The sequence below is a fragment of the Lepidochelys kempii genome, chromosome 4 (assembly GCF_965140285.1).
Source record: "Lepidochelys kempii isolate rLepKem1 chromosome 4, rLepKem1.hap1, whole genome shotgun sequence".
NCBI classification, from domain to species: domain Eukaryota; kingdom Metazoa; phylum Chordata; order Testudines; family Cheloniidae; genus Lepidochelys; species Lepidochelys kempii.
In genome coordinates, this window is record NC_136383.1 from 96,574,914 (window position 1) to 96,593,562 (window position 18,649).

At 42.2% G+C, this 18,649-nt stretch overlaps 1 protein-coding gene and 1 long non-coding RNA gene across 6 annotated transcripts in view; one reads left to right on the plus strand and one right to left on the minus strand.

Annotated features, from left to right (window-relative positions):
* LOC140910664 (uncharacterized) overlaps positions 1 to 18,649 on the minus strand; it is a 96,115-nt gene that overhangs the window by 41,482 nt on the left and 35,984 nt on the right. The gene's annotated exons all lie outside the window — the stretch shown is intronic.
* Positions 1,882 to 18,649, plus strand: part of RBM47 (RNA binding motif protein 47) — a 115,458-nt gene continuing 98,690 nt past the window's right edge. For 2 of the 4 annotated variants that reach the window (XM_073342207.2, XM_073342213.2), the window contains exon 1: positions 1,883 to 1,984. In XM_073342207.2, coding sequence (XP_073198308.1) covers positions 1,971 to 1,984 — 14 coding nt within the window. In that variant the 5' untranslated portion in view covers positions 1,883 to 1,970. Of the gene's footprint in view, positions 1,985 to 2,512; positions 3,023 to 18,649 lie in introns of those variants that run through there. The other 2 variants (XM_073342208.2, XM_073342211.2) reach the window with 2 other exon arrangements.

An 18,649-nucleotide genomic window follows, 5' to 3' on the forward strand; every position in this document is an offset into this window, starting at 1 on the left:
GCGCTCAGCTGCCAAAATGTTCATGTGAAATGGTTATAAATACAGTTCAGTAACATTCACATTTTAATTAAAATAAATGCTTGTGGACAATTATTTTCTCCCATTATTTGCTCAATAATACTTGTGACTTTCAAAAACATTCACCACCTTTGAGGTCAAAATTTCCTATATTTGCCTTCTTCCTCAAGATGCATTTTAGGAAAATTTGAGCTAATCCCTTTATCCATTTTTGAGTTATGGTGCAGTGGAAAAAATACACTTCTCACTTAACAAAAATTCTAACATTAGTCTATTTGAGCAGAGCTACAGTAAGAAACAGCTGAAGTTTCAGCCTAACATTTGGCATAACTATAGACTTCTTTGAGGAATAGTGTATTTGATTGGTTGGGGCGGGGGATGGTTTTGATTACATAAAAATTTGGTTTCAGAGTAGCAGCCGTGTAAGTCTGTATTTGCAAAAAGAGAAGTGAGCTGTAGCTCACGAAAGCTTATGCTCAAATAAATTGGTTAGTCTCTAAGGTGCCACTTGTACTCCTTTTCTTTTTATAAAAATTAGGAACATTGAAACTATGCACTGAGCAAGTGCATGAGATTCATTCATTAGGCACTCATACCAAGACTTCAAATTTTAGGCCATGTCTACACCTACAAGCTTACAGGGGCACAGCTGTACCAATATAGCCGTGCTGCTGGAAAAGTGCTCATGTAGCTGCATTATGCCGACGGGAGAGAACTCTCCCGTTGACAGAATAAAAACAGCTCAACGAGCGGTGGTAGCTGTGTCTGCAGGAGAGATTCTCCTACCGACAGTGCTGTGCACACGAGCGCTTATGCCCGCAAAACTTATGTCGCTATGGGGTGTTTTTCTCCACACCCCAGAGTGACAAAAGTTTTGCCAACTTAAGTGCTAGTGTAGGCATAGTCTCAGTATGTGGCTGTATGGTTTTATTATAATAATATGGGCCCAATCCTGAAGTTCTTATTCAAGCAAAACTCAGTAAGAGTCAATGTAACTTTTGCTTACATAAAAATTTAACGGAGAAACTTAGTCTCAAGGGACAGGATGCTGCAAAACATTGTAGGTTTAGTATCTTCCCAGGTGATAAAGCTGGCAGCATTTTATAATCATTTACAAATATGGTTGCAGAATATTGTCAACAGTAGCTTTAACCCTCAATACTATGTACCTTAAACATTTTAATTTTTATGACTCTTCATTATTCTCCTGTTTGAGTTCTTATTGTGTGCAAGTATTAAAGGTACCATGTACAACTCTCATAAGTTACAAACAATAATTTGAAAATAAAACCTAGCTACAGAAACATGCCTTCCCCAAAGCAAGAAAAATAATGAAAAGGTTCCATAGTATTCTGTACAAAAAGCAAATATTGTTCTAAGTGTTTGCATGCAAATGATTAAACATCAGAGTATTAAACTTTTCACACAAAAAAGTGAATTGCCATTGAACAAAAGACTCTAAAGAGAAGTAGAAACATTTTTCAGTTGCATGACAATGCAAGCAGGAATTAGTACTTTTTATAAATTCTCATGTGTGCTTCCTGTTCCAGTTTGTTTAGTCACAAGTACTGAATTAGATTTCTGTTGGCTGATTGCATTTACTATAAACAGGTTTTGTGCTTTGTTTAAATACATCAGGCTACTTAACCCTTGCATAGGCAGGTAAGGTAAAGGGGGTGGGAAGGGAAAGTTTACTCTCTGGCATGCTGTTTCTTTTGAGGTTAAAAAACAATTGTCAGAGAGATCACAGGGAGGTTAAAGGAGGGCTTGGCTGTTGTTTCTAAAACTAGTTTCTCTTTTGTTCCTTTTCTAGAAACTAGATGTAACTTCAGGTCAGAAGGGGTTGAAATGCGTCACTTCTTTGACAAGCACAACCCCTGTATTGATGAAATTGGATCAGAAAAGTTTGTGGGTTTCTCCTAGTGCAATACCTTTCTGTGCTAATTCAAGCCATGCTATGCCTCAGGTGAGTACTATTGATTTGTTTTCCTTTAAATCTACACCTATATATTGAAAGCCTACATTGTTTAATAGCGGGGGAAAGAAACCCATGATTTAACATCTTGTTCCTTAAACACTTTGTGCAGAGATAAAGCAGGTGGCTCAGCAAATAGGTGGTTCCATTTTAGTGTGGAGGATATAGTCTCCCTCTCTGATATTCACATTGGAACTCCACCTTTAAAAAAAAAAATACAAACATGGGGTGTCAAACAATACTTAAACTGTTTCCAAGTGTCTCTCTCATGCCAGCCTTTACATCTCTTCAGGTTATCTTTCCCCCCTCCTACCCCCGATTTTATTTTTTTTAAAAAGCAAAGGTATCTGCACTCCTAAAACAACAGGAATGCTGCGCTGGCCTTGAGCCAGCAAACGCTCAGTGAACAGGATAAAATTTCAGTTCAGATTTACGGGAAGTTGCTGGTGTTGGGAGTAAAAATCTGGTTTGGTGAGTTTAAGGGCAGGGAGTATACAAGAGACAACCTTGCTACTGTGAGCAGCGAGAACAAGAGAGGGGGAAGAAAAAAAGAACAGAGAGATGAGACACTTAACATTTTCCTCTCACAGTCACAGTGTGTGCTCCTGAGTCCTGAGATATCGCAGGCTTTACCAAGCCAGTAGGCAGAAACTGGGCTCTGGTAGGGCAATATCTTAGCTTAACTTTCATGCTTTATGTCTAGTCAGGAATTTAGTCTAAAAAAGTGCTTTCTGATTAGCACTCCTGTTTAGTACTTTGGAATGTGCAGCTTAGGTTAGTGAGAATCAAGGGTTTTAGCTTAGCTGGTATTACTAATTACAAGTTTCTCTGTATGCATTTCAGTGTTCAGAAGGTCTAAACAGGCAGGGAGTGAAAGGAGGGGGTTAAACAGCATTGGAGGGAGTTGCTCAACACTCCTCATTTAGCAGAACATTAGAAAAAGTAAGAAGATGCATTGCTGCCCAGAAACTCTTTCTTCTCTGTGAATGGTGCTTAAGTGTAGAGACTGTCTTCAGAAACACAATACAGGTAGGTAAATTTATGTGATCACTGTGCTGTCCCTGTGTCCTTACTGCAGGGTTTATGCTCTTGTGATTGTTTTAAGAACATGGTGGGACGTAAGTTATTTTTGAAAAAGTGTTTTAAATAATTTCTGTAAAAAACAGAAACAAAACCACAAGCTGAACTAAGTTTTGATAAATCCTTTCAAGTGATTGAACAATGGACTAGATTCTTTCTTTAAAAACTTGTAAGATTAGAGAGGAAACGAGAAATATCAACTAAGAGAAGACTGAAAAGTGATTTCTGGTACATACACTATTTCAGAAGTTAAGTTTAAAAGATTATGTACATCTTCATATCAAACAAATTATAACACACCAGTATCTTCTTATCTGATGTGTTAAATAGTGTTGAAGTAAATATGTTTGTGTTTTTTTTTAGTTAAAATCATAGTCTGTGCAGAACATATAGTGGTGATATAATTCTGATGGATGACTAGTTGGGATCTCTGATTAGAGACATTAAAATGAAGAGAACAAGACTTTTCTAATGGATATTTAAAAATAAAATATATTATGGTAGATCTCACCTTTATATGCCTTTAGTTAGATTTTTGTGTGGTTAGATGAGGATTGTTGGGGCGTGTCTCTCTCTCTCTATGCATGTAAAAAGAAACACTTTGTTTTATAAATTAAAATTATACAGTTCATTTCCCATTGGGGCTTTAAAATAAAGATTGGAGCTAAAGTCACAGAATTTTAAAAGTTGGATATAGCAAAACAAAATATTAGAGTTTGAAATCTGCCTTAAGTTCTACCTATGCCACCCAGATGAGGTCACAGTGCAGAACTTGGCCCCAGGGGCTAGTTTGAATGTAATAGTGGTGTCTTTATGAGCCTTCCAGATTTATGTAATAATAATTTTGGACAATCTTGCAATATTTCTTAACAAGTCTAATGCTGAGTTCACATGATGGTAAGGGGGAGAAAAGAAAAAAAAAAACATAATCAGGCTGTTGCAACAACTATTGCCTGAGAAATATGCAACATTATATACTAAACATCTCCAAGTACAGCAGGTGCCAGATCATAAAGGTGAAAGATCACTTGTGGTAATAAGCAGAGCCTGGTATAAAATTGGAAAACTGAAGACAATATGCACTCTTGAGAAAGGAAAATAAGATAACACCAGAAATATACTGCTATTTGGAGTTTATCTAACAGAGATTCCTGTTTAAATTACTAACAAGGCTAAAAATCAAACTATACAGTCAAAATAACATTAGAGTCTGAAAAATAAACTAGGGGAAAACATTTTGCTTGTATTCTCAGTTTCTCTCCCGCTCTTATATTCCGTCACTGGGCCAAGTTCTTCTTTCATTCATGTTTTACCCCAATGAAGTAACTTCATTGACTTCAGTGTAGCTATTCCTGATTTACAATCTGTCTGAGATGAGAATTGGGCCCTCTCTCCCTCATATATCTGGGATTTCAGACACACACAACAAGGTAGGCTAGCTTTGGGATGTAAATATGACTCCTAATAATATCTGTACTTTAATGTTCCAGTCTAGTCTGAAAAATCAATGTTTGATTAAAAAAATTAAAGGAATGTGTTGTACATCAGCAAAGTATTAAAAAAAAAAGAAAAAGAAAAAAAAAGCTAAATACTTTTGAATAAGGGTACTTATTTTAAGCAGCTAAGATGGCAAATGTTTACAGGAGTATTGTTTCAAGAGAAATTTTATCTAAGGGCCTGAGCCTGCCAGGATGTCCACACATGGAGCCCTGTTGATTACTGTAAGACTTTTTTCATAGGTGCAGGAGTCCACCCGCATGGAGATTACTGGAGGATCAGGGCTTAAGTCTGTGGCCAATAGCCATCCATATCTCTAATGTTTGGTGTTATAATTTGCTATTCTACACATTGTACAGAAGTTGTATTATACTGATGTAGCCATCACTGTCATATGATAGAAGCCTGTCTGTGAAAGCTGTATAAGTGTCTGATATCAGGGAAATTCATATGACTGCGTTCATTAGGATTTTTTAAATGTCTGCTGTACTTTCTCTCTCTGTTAACTAAAAGCAGGTGCTCGGATCTAGTTTGAGCTGGTTGTCCATGTAAATATCTAATAACAAAATTTAGATGGCACACTATTTAGAGTTGAACACTATAAAGGCTATTCTGAACAAACATACGCGTGCTCATATTGGTTTAGAATAATGAGTTATGTATGTATTTTCCTGGACTCTGGCAATTGTTATATTACACTCCTCTGAATGTATAATTTCATCTCCCACTTTTCTAAAATTCAAACTGTTTTCTCTGAGTATGCATGACTGAGTTATCAAATTAAGAATGATCCAAATTACTAAGAAGTATACTAAAAGTATCTGCGTTACTACTGACAAACAATAGTAAAGACGTAAGGGCCAAATCCTGTTCCTACTGAACACAGTGGGAGTATTTCTATTGATTTCTATGAGACCGAGGAGAAGGATTTGGCCCTTAGTGAGGAAATACATCTGCCAGGCCTTTAGTAGTTAATTTTGTATACCGATAGTTATGCATGAAGATTGTCTTTCTCTCTTTAAGGACATTTACATCTCAATATTGGAGATGAGTATAAAGCAAAAGCCCTAATCTGAACACCCTGCGACCTAAATTATACTTGGTACACTTGGAACTGTGTTCCCATCTATCATTTTTCAATTTTCATGTTTCTAAAACTGACCAGTGCATTCTACACACTTGTAGTAAGGACACTGCTTGTTATCTTTCCCAGTAAGAGGCCGAAAAGAATATTTCTTTTTTGTTATTTTTTTTTTAATAACATGGTTCTGGGTACACCTAGCTCCTGCCAAGATCAGGCACATCTTCTCAGTATCCTTGTCAAGACAATATAGGCTTTGTATAGTTAAGACTTGCAAGGGTTTTGGTGACACAGTAAACTCAATAGAGCACAACAACTTCTTATTAACTGCAAAGTCAACAGCCAGCCTCATGTTTGGGGGCTTTTTTGTTTGTTTTCTTTTTACATTTTATCTGCTGAAAATCAGAGAGGAACTCTCTCAGCAGAGAGGACATTTTTTTAGGATATACTTTTCACAAGATAACATTAAGACTGTAATTTTTTTTTTTTTTTTTTACCTAGTTAAGTTGCAGAAGATTTGAGTGGGGGTACAGGCAAAGGTGGGATATTTTGGAGAATGAAGGAGCGAAACAAACCACAAATGCATCAGACCTATTGCAAATAGAATATTAAAGAGCCATTCAGATAGTAATAATTTTCAATCACTAACTAAGGTTGCCAACTTTCTAATCACACAAAACTGAACGCCCCAGCCCTGCCCCCTGCCCAGCCCCTTCCCCAAGGTCCCACCCCACCCTACCCCTTCTCTGAGACTCTGCCCCCTGTTCGCTCCATCCCCCCTCGCTCTGTCACTCGCTCTCCCCCACCCTCACTCACTTTCACTGGGCTGGGGCATGGGGTTAGGGCACGGGAGAGGCTGAGGGCTCTTGCTGGAGGTGCGGGCTCTGGGGTGAGGCTGGGGATGAGGAGTTTGAGGTACAGGAGAGGGCTCTGAGAGGGGAAGGGGGTGGGAGTGCGGGGGGTTCTGGGCTGGGGGTGTGGGCTCTGGGTTGGGACAGAAATGAGGGGTTCAGGGTACAGGAGAGGGCTCTGGGCTGGGGCAGGGGATTGGGGTGTGGGGCAGTGAGGGCTCTGGCTGGGGGTGTGGACTCTGGGGTGGAGCTGGGGATGAGGGGTTTGGGGTGCAGGAGAGGACTCCGGGCTGGGGCAGGGGTTCCGGTAGCCCTTACCGTGGCTGCCAGGTCCCTTTGGTCCCTAGGTGCAAGGGCAGCCAATGAGGGTCTGCACAGTGCCCTTGTGCCTGCAGGCACCGCCCCCCCAGCTCCCACTAGTCGCGGTTCCTGACCATTGGGAGCTGCTTAGCCAGCACTTGGGGCTCGGGCAGCGATCAGAGCCTTCCTGGCCGCCTCTGCACCTAGGGGTCACAGAGTCCCGGTGGCCACTTCCAGGAGCCGTGTGGAGGCAGGGCTGTGCTGCGGACTGGACTTTTAATGGCCCAGCTGGCAGTGCCTACCGGAGCCGCCAGGGTCCCTTTTCACTCAGGCGTTCCAGTTGAAAACCAGACACCTGGCAACCCTATCACTAACAAACTGGGCTGGATTTAACTAACAACCCAGAGGCAGAAAGCTCTGTATCCTATTTACCAAGCCTTGGAGTTATCTAGTCCCTACTTTGTTGAAGCACCATCCCAATTGTAATGCATCTTACAGAATGAATGAGAAGAACTCCATGTACAGACCATAGAGCTAAAAAAGTTAAGGATCAAGTTTAGCTCTTTCCCACCTTATGCAAACAATGTGGGCCTGATCACTCTCTTGTTTACACTGGTGTAAATTAGTAGTAACTCCACTGAAGTCAGTCTACTGTACTGGTGCAAAACCTGTGTAAATGAGGAGGAGTATAAGCACTAAGTAGGAAGTAGAATGACTTGCTTCATCCAAGGCAGGTTTAGGTTTGTCTGTGTGTAAACAGTAACAGCCAGCTTGGATAAGTCACTGTATAAATATCAAATTATCAGGGACAATCACAAAGCACTTCATAGAAATGTACTGAGCTACATAGGGATAATAGAATACAGCTACCTCTGGAGTGGAAAATATCACCCATTTTACACCATCAATTACTTCTTTTTTTTTTTTAAGAGGGCAAATGAAACTGTAGGCAGACTCCAGTTACCCAAGCTCCGACTAGGCCCAGATGCCAGGGTTAATACATCCACTCTTGTAAAAAATGCCAAGGCATCTTTAATGACCACAAGATTTCCCCCCAACTAGCATTTTCTTGAAAAAGCCATTTCCATCTAGACCTGCAGTAAACCTTTATACATGCATGAACGAGTATGTTTAGTTAAAGACTGCAGAGTAGACCAACAATCTTGTGATTACTTATTAGCACTGTGTAAAACACTGAATTTTTAATTCAGAGAGGATTAGACGTATTTTGTTGTTCATGTCCTGTGAGTATCACTTTGAGTTCCAGATTCAAAGCAAAACTCAGCCAAAACCCTGGGATTTAAGATCTTTATTAGAAGTGAATCTGCACTGTGTAGAGTACAGTATGATTGCTGGCCGCTCTTGTCCCTTTTCAGAGTAACAGCCGTGTTAGTCTGTCTTTGCAAAAAGAAAGGGAGTACTTGTGGCACCTTAGAGACTAACCAATTTATTTGAGCATGAGTTTTTGTGAGCTACAGCTCCACAAGTACTCCTTTTCTTGTCCCTTTGTTTGCTCCTCCATCTTTCTGTATGTATCCACCTGTTGCCTCTTTTCTTATACTTAGTTTGTAAGCTCCTTGGACAGGGACCATCTTTTTATTCTGTGTTTGGACAGTTCTTAGTACATTAGGGTCCTGGTCTATGACTGGGGGTCCCAGGCATTACCTCAGCACAAGTAACAATGGGCTGGGCTTTAATAAATGAGAGGGGCTAAAGAGCCATTTTAATTTTTATTTTGATTAGAGATGGTTCAGATCTGGGTTCTGTTTTATCCAAAATGCCAAGATTTGGATGGAAGGGGGAAGTCTGATAAAAGGCTCTGATTTTTGGCCTTTCTCCAGTCCTGTGGGCCTGGGCTTCAGGCCTCCATATGCAATATGCACACATAAAGAATCTGAAAACAGGAACCATTTTTTTGTTCCTTCCAAATACTCTAAACCATCTCTCCACTTTTAGTGCATATTTCCCTCCCATGTCTTATCCGTTTGCCATGTTGTAGCTGCATGTGTAATGAGACAAACTACTTATGATGATGTTACGCTTCCCTATTTCCAGATCAAAGTATGATCTTTTGCAAAAATCTGGAAGCTAATTCTACCAGCACTTCATTTTTAAACCTGTCCTGTGTTATGCTCTAACAATACACAAAGAACATCAATTTATTAACATTTATTTAGAATTTATTAACAATTTATATAGAATTAGCAATTGTCTAGAAGGTAACTGCCAGCACACAATTGTTGTATTTTCAATCTTGGTATTTTTGAAGTTTTTCCCAACTCCAACCCCAGCTGAAAGGATTCCCTCTGAAGTCACACTCTAACTTTTCTGTATGTTATATATACACAATAGGTTTTAAATCAGCAACTGAATAAAAGAGAAGAGAGGAATGGATGGTCCAGTAGTTGGAGCACAAGCTTTAGACCTGGGAAACCTGGGCTCAAGTCCCTGCTCCACAACAGACTTCCACTGTGATCTTAGACAAATCACTTAGGGTATGTCTACACTGGAATTTAAAGATCTGCAACTTGCTCAGGCTAAGGGGCTTGGGCTAAGGGGCTGTTTAATTGCAATGTAGACGTTCGAGCTTGGACTGGGTCCCAGAGCTTGGGCTGCAGCCTGAGCCAGAATGTCTACACTGCAATTAAACAGTCCTGCAGCCCGAGCCCCATGAGCCTGAGTCAGGTGGCATGGCCCAGACGTGGGTGTCTACTTGAAGTGTAGACATACCCTTATTGTCTCTGTGCCTCAGTTCCCCATTTGTAAAGTGGGGATCATAGAACTTCCATACTTCACAAGCGTGTTGTGATGATAAATACATTAAAGATTGTGAGGTGCTCAGAAATTATGGTAATGAGAGCCATATAAGCATCTAAGATAGATAAAAAGCTGTATAGTTTCTTTGACTTTAGCAAAGCTTTTGACACGGTCTCCCACAGTATTCTTGTCAGCAAGTTAAAGAAGTACGGGCTGGATGAATGCACTGTAAGGTGGGTAGAAAGTTGGCTAGATTGTCGGGCTCAACGGGTAGTGATCAATGGCTCCATGTCTAGTTGGCAGCCGGTGTCAAGTGGAGTGCCCCAGGGGTCGGTCCTGGGGCCGGTTTTGTTCAATATCTTCATAAATGATCTGGAGGATGGTGTGGATTGCACTCTCAGCAAATTTGCGGATGATACTAAACTGGGAGGAGTGGTAGATACGCTGGAGGGCAGGGATAGGATACAGAGGGACCTAGACAAATTGGAGGATTGGGCCAAAAGAAATCTGATGAGGTTCAATAAGGATAAGTGCAGGGTACTGCACTTAGGACGGAAGAACCCAATGCACATCTACAGGCTAGGGACCGAATGGCTAGGCAGCAGTTCTGCGGAAAAGGACCTAGGGATGACAGTGGACGAGAAGCTGGATATGAGTCAGCAGTGTGCCCTTGTTGCCAAGAAGGCCAATGGCATTTTGGGATGTATAAATAGGGGCATAGCGAGCAGATCGAGGGACGTGATCGTTCCCCTCTATTCGACATTGGTGAGGCCTCATCTGGAGTACTGTGTCCAGTTTTGGGCTCCACACTACAAGAAGGATGTGGATAAATTGGAGAGAGTCCAGCGAAGGGCAACAAAAATGATTAGGGGTCTGGAACACATGAGTTATGAGGAGAGGCTGAGGGAACTGGGATTGTTTAGTCTGCAGAAGAGAAGAATGAGGGGGGGATTTGATGGCTGCTTTCAACTACCTGAGAGGTGGTTCCAGAGAGGATGGTTCTAGACTATTCTCAGTGGTAGAAAAGGACAGGACAAGGAGTAATGGTCTCAAGTTGCAGTGTGGGAGGTTTAGGTTGGATATTAGGAAAAACTTTTTCACTAGGAGAGTGGTGAAACACTGGAATGCGTTACCTAGGGAGGTGGTAGAATCTCCTTCCTTAGAAGTTTTTAAGGTCATGCTTGAGAAAGCCCTGGCTGGGATGATTTAATTGGGGATTGTCCTGCTTTGAGCAGGGGGTTGGACTAGATGACCTCCTGAGGTCCCTTCCAACCCTGATATTCTAAGCTCCACATAAACATTTATACCACAGGTGGTGGCGATACCCATGCGATAAACTGCATTTATCTTGTACTTTTCTGTGGTTCTTCAGCACTATATGCCCCCTCATCTCTCTCTGCCAAGACTACTTCTAACAGTCCAAATCTCTGAGCAACTTTTAGACACCTTTAAAAATGTTAATTTTAAAATGTTAATATTTAAAGATGGTTTCCTTCTTTCCCCAAAACATGGGATCCCTCCTTTTCCCCCAAATTACACTGCTCTGTGATTTAGGATGGGCAATGTTAAGTCCTAGACCAGTGACAGATAAAAGGTCCAACGTCTCCTGCACTGTGAAGTGACAAATGCGTGTTTTATACTAGTGGTTCTCAAAGTGTGGGTTGGATGACTAGTGGTCACCTCAACATTTGCCAGCCAGTCTCCTTCTTGTTCCAACCTTCTCAGTTCCATTAAAAGAGAACTAAAAGACATTAAATAATTTCCCAATATTACTTTTCCATACAAGCACTTGTTGCTATTGCCAAATGCATGTTATGTCATTAAAAACAAGAGGGTAAATGGTATAAACAGTTGAGAATGGGTTGGGTGGTCCTCCAGGAGGCAATGGTCTTGAATCTCCTCTACAGTTAACACCTGCCTAGGTGGGAGAGTGGAGAATTCTGATTTGGTAACTTTGAAAAACCTTGCATGGTGACAGGTTTTGGAGTGGTAGCCGTGTTAGTTTGTATCAGCAAAAACAACGTGGAGTCTTGTGGCACCTTAGAGACTAACAAAATGTATTTGGGCATAAGCTTTGGTGGGCTAAAACCCACTTCATCAAATGCAAGGAGTTAAAAATACAGTAAGCATATGCTCAGGGTTTAGCTGATCGCCATATTTGGGGTCGGGAAGGAATTTTCCTCCAGGGCAGATTGGAAGAGGCCCTGGAGGTTTTTCGCCTTCCTCTGTAGCATGGGGCATGGGTCACTTGCTGGAGGATTCTCTGCCCCTTGAAGTCTTTAAACTACGATTTGAGGACTTCATTAGCACAGATATAGGTGTGAGGTTTTTTGCAGGAGTGGTGGGCGAAATTCTGTGGCCTGCGTTGTGCAGGAGGTCAGACTAGATGATCATAATGGTCCCTTCTGACCTAAATATCTATGAATCTATATATTACAGCACATGAAAAGATGGGAGTTGCCTTACCAAGTGGGGGCTCAGTGCTAACGAGGCTTGATAGAGATCCTGTCGGTGTTTGTCTCTGTCTGAGGGATTGGAGCAAATGCTCCACACAAGAAATCCACTTCCTGGACACTACAGTGCAAATAAATGATGGTCACAAAAACACCACCCTATACTGGAAACCTACTGACCACTATACTTACCTACATGCCTCCAGCTTTCATCCAGACCACATCACACAATCCATTGTCTACAGCCAAGCTCTAAGATACAACCGCTTTTGCTCCAGTCCCTCAGACAGAGACAAACATCTACAGAATCTCTATCAAGCCTCGTTAGCACTGACCCCCCACTTGGTAAGACAACTCCCATCTTTTCATGTGCTGTAATATATATACTGCTTACTGTATTTTTCACTCCATGCATCTGATGAAGTGGGTTTTAGCCCATGAAAGCTTATGCCCAAATACATTTGTTAGTCTCTAAGGTGCCACAACGACTCCTCGTTGGTTTTTGTAAAACCTGATGCCTACCTTTGGAGAGGATCTGGGAATCCCCATGTTACTTTACTTGTTTCTAGACCTGACAAATCATGGGACTTCAAAATTGTGTCATCATGATTTTTAGAAAAGCTGTTTTGAAATATATCACTTCCAGCTTTTTTCTGAGAGCTGTATAGTTTGCCCCTATAACTGAGGGTTGGTCTATACTAGAAACTTAGATCAACCCAGCTACATCCACATCACTGAGTGATGTAGTTCAGCTGATCTAACCCCCAATGTAGAGAACTCTAGGTTGATGGAAGAATTCTTCCATAGACCTAGCTACTGCCTCTCGGGAAGGTGGATTTACTGCAATGATGGGAGAACAACTACCATTGCCATAGTAAGTGTCTACACCAGGGGTGAGCAAACTTTTTGGCTTGAGGGCCACGTTGGGGTTGCAAAAGTGTACGGGTAGGGAAGGCTGTGCCTCCCCAAACAGCCTGGCCCTGCCCCCATCCGACTCCTCCCACTTCCCACCCCCTGACTACCCCCTCAGAACTCCCGACCCATCCAACCCCCCTGTTCCTTGTCCCCTGACCGCTCCCTCCCAGGACCCCCAGCCCCTATCCAACCACCCCCGTCCCCTGGCAGGCCCCCTGGGACTCCCATGCCTTTCCAACCCCTCCTGTTCCCAGTCCCCTGACCACTGCCCCCCAGAACCTCCGCCCCCTGCTCCATGTTCCCTGACTGCCCCCTGGAACCCCCTGGACCTGGCCCCCTTACCATGCTGCTCAGAGCAACATGTCTGGCAGCCATGCTGCCCGGCCGGAGCTAGACACGCTGCTGTGCTGCCCTGCAGGAGCATGCAGCCGCGCCACCCAGAATGCTGCCCGTGCGGTGGCGTGGCTATGTGGGAGGGGAGACAGCACGGGAGGGGCCAGGGATAGCCTCCCTGGCTGGGAGCTCAAGGGCCAGGCAGGATGGTCCCGCAGGCCAGATGTGGCCTGCAGGCCGTAGTTTGCCCACCTCTGGTCTACACTGAAGCACTACAGCGGAGCAGCTGCAGTTATGCCACTGTAACGTTTTAAGGGTAGACATAGCCTAAGGCATCTGTCTCTAAAGACAGCTGGATATAAAAAGCGATACCAATAAATGCATGAAAATCCACAATCCACTTCTAAAATAACTTGTGTGCAAAATAATTGTAGCTGTGAGCAATATAGTCACGCCAAATGCAAAATCAGGTGTATATTTAAAACAGAGGGAGAAAATCTAGATGATATTATAGATGGAGCTTATAGCTTCACCTATTATTAAGGTTGCCTGACACTTCCTATTATAAAATCCTGTTCTCAATTGCTTAGAACATTGCCAAACTTTTTAACCGCTTGGGATGAAATTTTCCATCCTGAGTGTCTGCCTCAGCCTGAATTTTTAACTTCAGACAAAATGTTTCAGCCACTTCTGAAAACGAGGCTAAAGAAGAATACATTCTTTTGCTCACGTTAAAAAATGTCTGATTTTTTTTCTTTGAAAAGCTCCAGTGCTCCCATGCTTTAGAGCAGGGACTTGAGATTGGGAGGGGGATATGGGGGTGCTTTTGTGACTTTTGCCATCTCCACCAAAATCTGTCCACATCTGGCCCAGTAATAAGCCTTTAAAAGTCACAGTTCACACATGCTCAGTAGAGACTTCTTTGACTGTAACAGCTCAAGTCCCTCAAGATTCTAGCCACAAGGAGCATGCTCCAGCCCAAATCTGAGCAAGACCTTCCCCATCTAGGGTTAGGGTCCAGGCATCTTAACTGAGAGCAAGGAGAACAGTGTCGAGGTAGGAGTTGCCTGATTAAAATGCAGAGGAGAGAACAGTTGGACATGCAAGGAGACTAGATTGGGACAAGGAACCTGTGGGGAGGGGAAGGCAAAAATTGGGACTTGAGGGTGATAGGGGAGAGAAAGGAACATAGGGACTGGGTTGGGAGAAGACTGGCTGACCGGACAAGGAGACTGGGCTAGCACCTGGAGAGTGCAGGGGAGAGGACTACGATTGGTTGGAAAAGGAGACTGGGAGTGGGAGCCAGAAACCAGAAGGTTGGGGGAGGGTGGGGAGGAAGACTGAGATCAGATGAGGAGCGGGGAACTAGGACAGGCTGGGAAAGGAGACTGGGACTGGGGAGACAGTTCTGATGAGGAGCTGAGGTACAGTGGAGAACTAAGACTAGCTGGGCAAAGTGAACGGGACCAGGAGCAAGAAGGAGGACACTGATATGGGTTGAAGAACTTGTCAGGGGTGTGGGGGGTGGTGATTGGGCCTGGGAATCAGTGGCAATGAAGGGGTGAATGGAGGAATGGAGACTGGGATTGGGTAGGCAGGGAGAATGGGACTAGGAAAAAGAACCAAGGGTGGGGAAATGACAGGACTGGAACAGGTTGGAGGAAACAGGGCAGATAGGGTCACCCTTGTGGGGAATGGGTAGAAGAGTCTGTGTCCCTTAGAAGAAAAAACTCCTTCAGAGCCTGGAATGGAACCCAGGGTTCCTGAGTCTCACCATTCCTCTGCTCTCAACAAATATCTGTTAAACCCTCTGGAAAAGCATACCATCCTCCTCTAGAGCTGGTTCACATAGCAGATGACAACCTATAACTAGTGCTGTCAGTTACTTAGCTCAAGTGGCAGAGATCTGTGCGGTGGATCTAATGTTTCAGACCCTTATGAGTGTCAATGTTATGCCACATGAGGGAATTTCTATTTGTTTCAGTTTGCTTTTTTAAAAACCTAGGAAATGATGACCTTACTGTAGTTTTTTGTGTATAAAGTCAAACACTCAAAAGTTAGGAAATGTCAGAATTAAGGTTCCCTTAATTTAACCCCCATGTTGCGTCGGCATTGTGATACAGTCTTCAATTACATGATTGCATACTACTTTTCCCATGGGAGTCCTGCCTCATTCAGTGCATAGGCTGGACTTGCTCTTGGGATTAACTGGGGTTGTGTAGTGCAGGAGCAAGTGAAGGACTCCTGTAGTGACTGAGACAGGGGACTCCAAAAAAGAGAAGGGATGGCTCATTGTTAGGGCAGTTGAATTCTGCCCATGAGAAGTGGGTTTTATCCCTGCCTCTGCCACACAGTTTGTGTGTGATGCTAGTTAAGTCACTTAAACCAAACTTTTCACAGGTGGTCACTGTGTTCCACAATTTCTGGATGCCCAACTTGATACCCTAAATCTGATTTGCCAAAGACCTGAGCATTCTCAGCTGCAACTGAAGTCACTAGTAGCTGTGCGTTGCACATACATAGTGCTGCATAATGCTGAGTACTCAGAAAAACCAGGTCCTCGACACCTCAAATAGGGCACCCAAGATGAGTGGACAGTTTAGACCTTAATCTCTATGTGCCTCGCTTCCTCAACTGTAAAAAGGGTTAACACCACCCGCTCATCTCAGAGAAGTGATGTGAAAATAAATTAATATTTGTAAAGCACTCAGACACTTTACTAATGAGCACCAGAGAAAAAAACCCCTGAGGAAGATGATAATTCTATCTTCAGAGCATGGTTTCAACAGTAAATAAGGCCTGGGTCACACACTGAACAGTGAGAAAACACAATATTGTATAGCTTCTCCTTAAGTGAGCACTGTCCACCCTATGCACTGAATGAGGCAAGGGTCCTGTGGAAAAAATAGTATGTGATCATGCAGTTACAGAGTGTATCATAGTACATACACCTAAGGGGGCTGAATTAAGGTTACACAGGCAACCTTAATTGTGACATTTCCTAACTTTTAAGTGCTTGACTTTGCAATCTTAATAATGCGCTCGCTCTCTCTCTCTCTCTGTGTGAGAGAGAAAGATGTTAAATAAAATTATTTTTTCCAGTGGAGGGATTCAGATCAGTATTGGGTCCCCACTGTGCTAAGCACTCTGGAGACATAGGTGAATGCCATCTGCACCCCGACAACACTCTGTTGTCAGTATGGTTAAATGATAATGTTAGGGATATATTTACATTAACTGAGTCTGGACTAGGGGGATGTCAGTAATTTGAAGGCTGACGCTTTATCCTCTTTTGTTTGAAGAAAATAAAAACATTATTTTAGCCAGGATTTGTGCTAACCTGTGACTACTTACACTAAAGCACTCTTTTGGAAATCCCAGGGTCACACAAAGGGCCTGATCTTCACCATAAGTGACACCAAGGCTGAGATTCCAGACGTAGTTGCCCTTCTCAGGATTAGGGCCTTAAACACTATCTGTGGGATTTTGAAAAGCACCTGAGGGAGTTGGGCAGCCAGCTCCCATTGCAAGTCAGTGGGAGTTGGATGCCGAACTCCTTTAGGTGCTTTTAGAAATTTTGCCCTGTATTAAATGATAATTTTAGACTATGGGTTCTGCATGGGCACAGGGGTCCGTGCACATGGACCCATGGTGGGACTGGAAATTTGAACCCTAACCTAGAGAGGTGCTGAGCACCTGCAGAGCTGTTGTAAATCCCAATAAAGTCGATAGGAATTGAAGAGTTTCAGCAAGGACACAGCATCTTTCAAGATCAGACTTTCACATTACCGCTCATATTGTATATTACACACACACACAAACAATATGACTGCTTTTTTAAACATAGGCAATAGTAGTGTAGAAATCCACCTTTGTTCCACTGAGGGTTTTTTCTTCCCCCCCATTAGACAATTATTCATAAATTAAGTTGACATACCACACAGTTTACCTGAAATGAACCTGTGTTTTCATATTAGAAGGTAATGAATGGGATTTTGGAAATATGATCTCTACTCATTTATTCTCTAAATAAATAAATAAATGCTATAAATATGGTACAGATTGCTTTGGACCTTAATTTTTTTTAAACATAACCAGCCTTACAGTATTGAGTGCTTTGGCGGCGAAGTGATTAAATCAGAATCAGCCATGTTCAAATTGCTCCTACAGTGAAGGATTTGCATATTTGCTTGGCATGAACAAGCCAACTTAACAGAACAGGGGAAATGTGAGTCTAAACTTGTTTAATTCTGAATAGTGAAGGAAAAAGCTTTTTAAATATTCTTTTACAGACAAGTTAAGAATACTGAGCAGGAATTGGACCTCCATCATTAGCTGTTAGAGATTATGTGATTGCAGGCTCAGATGTATGTGTGTGTTGTTTAATATCCATTCAGCAAAGCAGAGAGAGAGTATCACAACTGGCATTTTTGTTTATAATCAGACCCACTGATGAGGTACAAAATTTCAGAATGGATGTTTGTTCCTGAAAAAAGTCTGTTCCTGTTGAAGTCAGTGGCAAAACTCTCAATGATTTAAATGGTGCAGGTTCAAGCCCATAGTATGCTAAATATACTGGACAAAATCCTCAGCTATATAAATGGGCATAGCTCCACTGTTGTTTGTGTTTTGTTGTAGTAGCACACCAATCAAAGATCCCCATTGTTCTAGGCACTGTGTGCACAATGAAATGAGTCCCTGCCTCAACTAACTTGAAACCAAGAATCAGAAACAAGTCACTTAGGTAACCATTCAAACATTATTCATACCAAACAGCTGAAGATAGAATCCAAGCAATTACTTCACAAATAAGATGAAATGCCACATACACCCCTAAAAAGAAAAGGAGTACTTGTGGCACCTTAGAGACTAACCAATTTATTTGAGCATGAGCTTTCGTGAGCTACAGCTCACTTCATCAGATGTTCAAACATCTGATGAAGTGAGCTGTAGCTCACGAAAGCTCATGCTCAAATAAATTGGTTAGTCTCTAAGGTGCCACAAGTACTCCTTTTCTTTTTGCGAATACAGACTAACACGGCTGTTCCTCTGACACCCCTAAAGTGTTCATTTAATAATTCTGAATAGTGAACACCTTCCTAAAAACTACTGTGTGGATAATTCACAAACAGAAAAATGGGCAAAGTGGCCATGTAAATTATTCACTCGGAACAGTTTACTCAGCTCTAGTCAGGGAACAATTATTAAAAATTCTTCTCATGGTAAAGCACTGAGTTAGTGACCTTGGTAGAAAGACACAGAGTGATTTTTGTGAACCATAGTATCAGAGGGCCTTTATAACAAATTATCATAATTTTTCCAAGTTTTGAGGCTTGATCCTGCATTCCAGGCATACCCAAATTCCCATTCACTTATGAATGGAAGTTCA